The 7,500-nt window shown below is 47.1% G+C and overlaps 1 protein-coding gene across 1 annotated transcript in view; it reads left to right on the top strand.

Moving 5' to 3' along the window:
- cacna1ab (calcium channel, voltage-dependent, P/Q type, alpha 1A subunit, b) overlaps window positions 1-7,500 on the top strand; it is a 59,833-nt gene that overhangs the window by 7,002 nt on the left and 45,331 nt on the right. Inside the window, 11 exon segments of the mRNA XM_042102731.1 lie at window positions 217-402; window positions 788-900; window positions 1,343-1,455; window positions 1,730-1,861; window positions 1,993-2,065; window positions 2,279-2,396; window positions 2,631-2,698; window positions 2,991-3,097; window positions 4,504-4,554; window positions 6,543-6,675; window positions 7,073-7,500. The exon segment at window positions 7,073-7,500 is cut by the window's right edge and continues 96 nt beyond it. Coding sequence (XP_041958665.1) covers window positions 217-402; window positions 788-900; window positions 1,343-1,455; window positions 1,730-1,861; window positions 1,993-2,065; window positions 2,279-2,396; window positions 2,631-2,698; window positions 2,991-3,097; window positions 4,504-4,554; window positions 6,543-6,675; window positions 7,073-7,500 — 1,522 coding nt within the window.

Raw genomic sequence — 7,500 nt, 5'->3', positions numbered from 1 at the left:
TTCCAACATTGCTCCAACAGTACTCTAATGTTATTCCAGCAGTGTTATCATTTTTAAATATATTGTGTATGATTAAATATATAATTCAGGGTTTTAAATATATTGCTTTTGTTTAAGTACATTATCTTTCCTACTTTTCCACTTCTCTCTCCCTTGCTCCCCCACTCTCACCCTCCCTCCCTCCTTCACTCTTCTCCCTCTTTCCCTCTTTTCCAGGCTCTCCGTTCGGCAAAGGCGACAGCACACAGTTCAACAAGCGGGAGCGGCGTCTGCGATTTTTCATCCGTAAAATCGTAAAGACGCAGGCCTTCTACTGGACAGTGCTCAGTCTGGTGGGCCTCAACACGCTGTGCGTGGCCGTGGTGCACTACGACCAGCCCGACCTCCTCTCCGACTTTCTCTGTGAGTGACAGATCAGACCTCGTCCATCAAAACCTAGTAAAACGTGATGTTTTAAAACTCGGTTATTGGTCTCGAAGCTGGGCCAGATGTGTGCCAGAAAACATCAATTCTTTATTTATCTAGATTATTCATTATTTTATCTAGACTATTACCGGTAATTACTTTATTTATGTAAAATATTAATTATTTCTCTTCAAACCGGTTAAAACTGGTCTTTCCTTCTTTTTCTCTTTCTTTTCTTTCTCTGTTCCCCTCTGTTTTTCTCTTGGCCCAACCGCCCTCTTTTCTCCCTCCTCATTTATCTACTCCTCCTTTTCTCTCTCTCTGTTTATCTCTCTCTCCCTCCCTCCCTCTCTTGCTTCTCCCTCCCCCTCTCTCTGTGAAGTTTATGCGGAGTTTATCTTCCTGGGCCTCTTTATGTCGGAGATGCTGATAAAGATGTACGGACTGGGGACTCGGCCTTACTTCAACTCCTCCTTCAACTGCTTCGACTGCGGCGTGAGTCCTTCCTGCTGCCCCATTTTCTTCCCTCTTCTCTCTCTCTTCCCTCCTTTCTCTCTCTCCCTCTCTCTTCCCTTCTTTCTCTCTCTCCCTCTCTCTATCCTTCTTTCTCTCTCTCCCTCTCTCTTCCCTCCTTTCTCTCTCTCCCTCTCTCTATCCTTCTTTCTCTCTCTCCTTCTCTCTATCCTTCTTTCTATCCTCTTTTTTCCTCTTTCTTTCCTCTTTCCTGAAAAATTGCTGCTTTGACCTCAACAAGCTGCTGTCCTACATTTGAGTGTGGGACTTTAGTCCAACTTCAGTCTAAGTGGCTCGTTAGTAGTGCAACGCTTCTCTCTTCTCTTCTTGTTTTGAGATGAGTACAGCTGCTCTCCTTTTTTCTGTCTTGTGTGTGTGCGTGTGCGTGTGCGTGTGTGTGTCCGTGTGCGTGTGTACACAACAGGTTATTATAGGCAGTATCTTTGAGGTGATCTGGGCATCCATAAAGCCAGGCACGTCTTTTGGCATCAGTGTCTTACGAGCTCTCCGACTCCTGCGCATCTTCAAAGTGACCAAGTGAGTGCTCTTTCTCTCTCTCTTTCTCTCTCAACATTTGACTAGCTGTTCAGATCAAACCCCAACAACTTTGTGCATCTTTTGCAACATTTTAAAAGCCCTTTTTTATTGAAGGTAACTGAACCTTTAAAGTCTTGTGTTTGTTTTGAGTATTTTTTGTTAACTTCTTCCTTTTTTCTTCCTTCCTTCCTTCCTTCCTTCCTCTTTCTTTCTTAATTTCTTTCTCTCTCTCTCTCTCTTTCTTTCTTCCTCTCTCTCTCACACACACACACAGATACTGGGCTCCGCTGCGTAACCTGGTGGTCTCCCTGCTCAGCTCCATGAAGTCCATCATCAGCTTGTTGTTCCTACTCTTCCTCTTCATCGTGGTCTTCGCTCTACTGGGCATGCAACTTTTTGGAGGACAGTCAGTAGCAGTTTTACTGTCACCCTCACAAACACTCTGTTTTTGTGCAGTTCTGTTACACACATCACTCTTCCCACCTTGTTCAACTCTCTCCTTACCCCCCCCCCCCCTTCTCTCTCTATCTCTCATAGGTTCAACTTTGAAGACGGCACTCCCCCAACCAACTTTGACACGTTTCCAGCAGCCATCATGACTGTCTTTCAGGTATGCAGTTCCACCTATGTCATCGTCTCACACCTGAATTGAAAAACAGAAAAGTAACATCTACAGTAGCACAGTAGTAGTGTGTCTCTCAGTAGTTTAATGGTTGATGGCAGAAATCTCCCTTTCTCTCTCTCTCTTCCTCTCTCTCGCTCTCTTTCTCTTTCTCTCTCTATATATATGTGTGTGTGTGTGTGTGTGTGTGTATGATGTCAGATCCTGACCGGAGAGGACTGGAACATGGTGATGTATGATGGTATCGAGTCCCAAGGGGGTGTGAACTCAGGCATGGTCTTCTCCATCTTCTTCATAGTGCTCACACTCTTTGGCAACTGTATCCTTCTGCTGCGCACACGCACACGCACACGCACACGCACACGCACTCGCACTCGCACTCACACTCACACTCACACTCACACTAACACTAACACGCATATACCCACACACACATACACACGCATATTCACATACTTGCCATTGCAAGTACACACAAACAATGTAGAAACTCCACACATGCATTTAGTGTTTAAGTTTGTATCCATGTTGAAAACCTTTACCATGTTCCCAGACACACTGCTTAATGTATTCTTGGCCATCGCCGTGGACAACCTGGCCAATGCTCAGGAGCTAACCAAGGTATCCCACAATGCTCCTCTCTACCACGACCAAAATGCAGACAATACAACCAAGAAACCATGTGATAGTAGTACATTTTGGCCTGAAAGCATGCTATTGAGATTAGTTTGTAGAGCTTATGTTTGTTGGCCCACCTAAACATCTACTGTTTCTGTTACATATCGATCTGCTCTCAGGTTATTAGCTACCATCATACTATCTCCTTCTGAATTTAACTACAGTTAGGCCTACTATTTCATGTGCTGTATGGCATGAATAAGTGACACACGGTGACACACTGTGTCTGTTTCAGGACGAGCAAGAGGAGGAGGTGGCCACCACTCAGAAGATCGCCCTTCAGAAGGCCAAGGAGGTGGCTGAAGTGAGCCCCCTCTCTGCTGCCAACCTCTCCATAGCTGCGTGAGTCTGCCGTCTACACACGCACACACATACACACACACACACACACTTACAACATCCAGAGCGTATTCATCTTTTATTGGAGATACAGACTTTTTATTTACTCTTGGGATTTATGCACATATACATAAAGATAGCAAGCCCTTTCATGTAAATACTCATATGAATATCTTACTAACAGAACTCCTTTTTATGTGATGTCTCTCCCTCTTTTCTGTAACATAGTGAACACATGGTCTATTAACAACAAATACAACCACTAATTCGAATAGAGAGGAGAATATGGGACACCTCGACACTTCTTACTTAATTCGTAGCTTGATGGTATTAACGAAGCCACACAGTTATCTTAGCTTAGCTGATCCCATAGCATGGCCTTAGGCCTGCTCAGTAGCTTAGCCTGTCAGCTTAGCTTGATTATCCCTGTTCAGCAAATCCGTTTCAAATTCACTTTGCTCAATTATTCACCACGTTTCACACAAGGACTCCTGTCAGAACCTCCTTGAACTTAGTTAAGAGCCGCCGACAGCTCCCCAACACCCAACACACACACACACACACACACACACACACACACACACACACACACACACACACACACACACACACACACACTCATCAACATACTGTCAGGGGATGAGAGCTATTCACTTGCAAGACACAGGTGACCCCCTTGAGAGGAGGCCAACGAGCGGAGAGGGATCTTCAATCACAAGTGTTAGCAGCATTAGCGCTCAGGCTAGCTCGTCTGAGGTGGTGCAGGTGAAGATCCTCACAGCGAGGGTTTGCTTGGCTCCAGAGGTCGAGGAGAGCTCTAAGGAGAAGCCAGTCGCCGACTCATTGACACCCATGTTATGAAGAGTCCATGCCCCCCCCCCCCCTCCACAAACACACACACACACACACACACACACACACACACACACACATACACACACACACTGCTCCTACTCACAAAACCAGTTGGGTTGGTTTAGTTCCCCCATCTTTTTTATAATGTACAGATTTTTAAATGCTAAATGTTAAGCGTTGCCTGCTAGTTGCACATTTACAAACAAATGAAAAATTCTCTTTCACTTTTTTCCCCCCTTAATGCACATGTGACACAGAGACTCCTGCATAGCTTATGTGAAGCACTGTAGAAACACATCCAGTCTGTCTCATCCTGCACAGCACCACACTGTCTAACAGCGCTGTGGTGACTCAACTCAGCTTCACAACATTTACACTGGCCCCTCAGGGCCCTCTAGGGTCCTTGTGCACCCCCACCCAGATGAGTGATGTGGTGTGCATGTGTATTTTTGTGCTCATTGTGTCATCTTGCCCTTCCTCCTCCTCCTCCTCCTCCTCCCTTGTCTCCTCCTCCTCCTCCTTCACCTCCTCCTCATCCCTTGTCTCCTCCTCAGAGTTTCAGTAAAAACTGAGCGTATCGATGCCACAGAGAGTGTACTGGACTGGTATTTACTTGTTTACTTTTACACCTTGTTTTTGTTTATCTTCCCCCTCTTTTTTTCTGGCGTTGACTCCCCTCTTGTTCTCCTTCTCCTCGTTCTCTTTGAGTTGACTTGTTGTCGCTGAGTCCTTCTCTCATCATTTCCTTTGGCTTTCTCTTGAGTTTCTAGTCCTGTGTTGTCATGGCTCGTGTGCTGGTGGTCGTTGTTGTTTATTTGTTTGTTTGTTTGCCCCCCCCCCCCACTGTGTGTTAAGTATGCTGGAGTGGGTGACTGGGCTGGTGGGCTGGGAGTTGGTGGATTGGCTGGAGCGCATCTGGCTGTGGCAGTGCCCATCGTATGCCAGCCTCCTAGCAAAGGCGACTTCAGCGGGCACCCGCGTTACCCAATCAGAGAGCAGCGCTCGACTCCTCTCAGTTCACCAATGTCTCGATGCCGCTCCAGCCTCATTGACTCTCACTGACACCTTTCTCATTAATTCTGTCTCATATACAAAGAATAGCAAGTAATCGTCAACTGGCTTCCTCAGTAAGAGATGCCGTTACCTTAAGATTCAGAAAATGTGGCACCAGTAACTGCCATCAAACGAGTCTTTTATCTGTCAAATAGTCATTAATACTGTCATCTGCATTTTATTATGGACATTAAATGCCCCACCACTATTGCACAACAAACCAAACGCCAATAATAATGAAATAAAAAGGAAAAACGATGGACCTTTACATCTTGACAACCAAAGACGTAGAGGGATTAGTGGACTCATCATGACGGACTGTCTGGACGTGTCCCTCTCACTGCGTGACTCCCTGTCTGACCGTGCCTTGTCCTGCCATATCACCAACTGAGTGTCTGTCTGCGTGCAGATCTTAACCCCCTGGGGGTCTGCTCTCCAGCTTGCTTCATTTAGAGTGCTTTTATAACATTACTCTGTCTGGCTGTATGCCAGAGTGCTGTCCAAATATGTCAGTACCACTCAATCTCTCAACCTGTGTTTCCATACAGTAGTCCTGTCTGACTGACTGACTATCATACTGTCTGACTGTTCGCTTGTCTCCTCTGCCTGTCCTTCCATACGCATCTGTCTACCTGTCTATCTCTCTGTCTCTCTGCCTGTTCTTCCATACGCATCTGTCTACCTGTCTATCTCTCTGTCTCTCTGCCTGACTAACTCTCTCCATCACTTTGAGTCAATCCTCCATTGACGTTTACAGTTGAACCGCAGTTGCTCTTTCTGTCAGAAATACTTGGTGTCCGCTTGCTCCTGTGTCTCTGTTCACCTGCTTTGAATGAAGCAGCCAAAATGCTTCGTTATGTATCATTCTTATTTGCCTTAGATACATTATAAACAATATATGTTGATTAAAATTACTTTTGTAAGGTTTCATGTGGCCGGTCCAGGTATGGTCTCAAAACAGAAGAAGATAGAATCCTATCTTAAACATATATTCTTTATAGCAGGTTCTGTGTGCATGTCCATCACTGTCATTGTTATGGGCATTGTTTAGTGCTTTGAAGGGGCTCTGTCATTGGTCATCGGCCACTAGTCACAGGCTCTCTCATTGGCCGTCACTGGCCGGCTGTAGGTGTCATATCACTGCTCAGACGCTTTTGGGGGATGCGTCACTTCTTCCTCCAGCAGAAATTTCAATGTCAATTTCTCCTGATCTAACTCCTTGTATTTATTTTCTTTGCTTCTCTCCTCCTGTCTCTACCCTTCTCTCCTCCTGTCTCTACCCTTCTCTCCTCCTGTCTCTTCCCTTCTCTCCTCCTGTCTCTACCCTTCTCTCCTTTTTTTCATTCTTCTATTCTCTTCCTCCCTTTTTCACCCTGATCAATGTTCCCCTCCTCTCTCTTCTGCCACCTCTGTTGTGTGTCTGTTGCACTCTTCCCTCTTCATCACCCCAATCTCTCCATTTCCCCCTCTCCTCCTCTTTCTCCGTTGTTTTCTCTCTCTCTCTCTCTCTCTCTCTCTCTCTCTCTCTCTCTCTAAGCAGCAAGGAAAAGCAGAAGAACTCGAACCAGCCCAAGTCGGTGTGGGAGCAGCGCACAGCTGAGATCCGCCGTCAGAACCTGATGACCAGCAAAGAGGCGCTCTATAATGAGCTGGACGCTGACGACAGCTGGAAGGTGAGAAAACAGCGGCCTGGACAAAACATGCCCTGTCTGTGAAAGTGTGCTATTTTGATACTTGCATGGAATAAATAGATCGATTGTCTTACTCAAAGATACATAAAAGGGTATACAATGTAATACACTATTAAATATTTTGGAAGTGTACAAAAGTATATTTAACAGTAAGCACACTACTCACTACACACTTGCAATGGCACAATGAATATTTTTTGAATGAAATCAATGTGTGTGTGTGTGTGTGTGTGTGTGTGTGTGTGTGTGTGTGTGTGTGTGTGTGTGTGTGTGCTTGAGAAAGTTGAAAGCACACATCTTGGAGAAGGTTCTATTCTTGTGAGTAGCTTCTTTAATTTGTAATTCCTCCTTGTACCCTCCTGCCCCGTGGCTCCTAAAGGTGAACTACCGCCAGAACCGAACCGACGTGAAGACCCACCTGGACCGCCCGCTGGTGGTGAACCCGCAGGAGAACCGCAACAACAACACCAACAAACCTCGGCCTGGCGAGCCACCCGAGCAGGCGCCCGACTACAGCCAGCCCTGCCTGCGCCAGCCAGCCCGCTACGCGCCCGCCGGCGGGAGAACCGGAGGAGCCGGACCTGCCGTGGGCGGGCCGCACCTGGCCCGCAGCCTGCAGTCCCTCCAGGAGGAGGCCGAGGAGGAGGATGGCGGGGAGGAGGGGGGCGGCGGTGGAGGCGGACGACGTCACCACCACCACCACCACCACCACCCCCATCACCACCGGCACCAGCACCGCGGCGACGGCGGCGAGGGAGAGCAGCCGCGGCGGACCCGCCAGCACCGGAGGCGGACAGAGGCCGGCGA

Source organism: Alosa sapidissima, chromosome 9 (genome assembly GCF_018492685.1).
Source record: "Alosa sapidissima isolate fAloSap1 chromosome 9, fAloSap1.pri, whole genome shotgun sequence".
Lineage (NCBI taxonomy): Eukaryota > Metazoa > Chordata > Actinopteri > Clupeiformes > Clupeidae > Alosa > Alosa sapidissima.
Note: the sequence above shows the minus strand (reverse complement) of the source record. Positions and strands in the feature narration are given on the sequence as shown.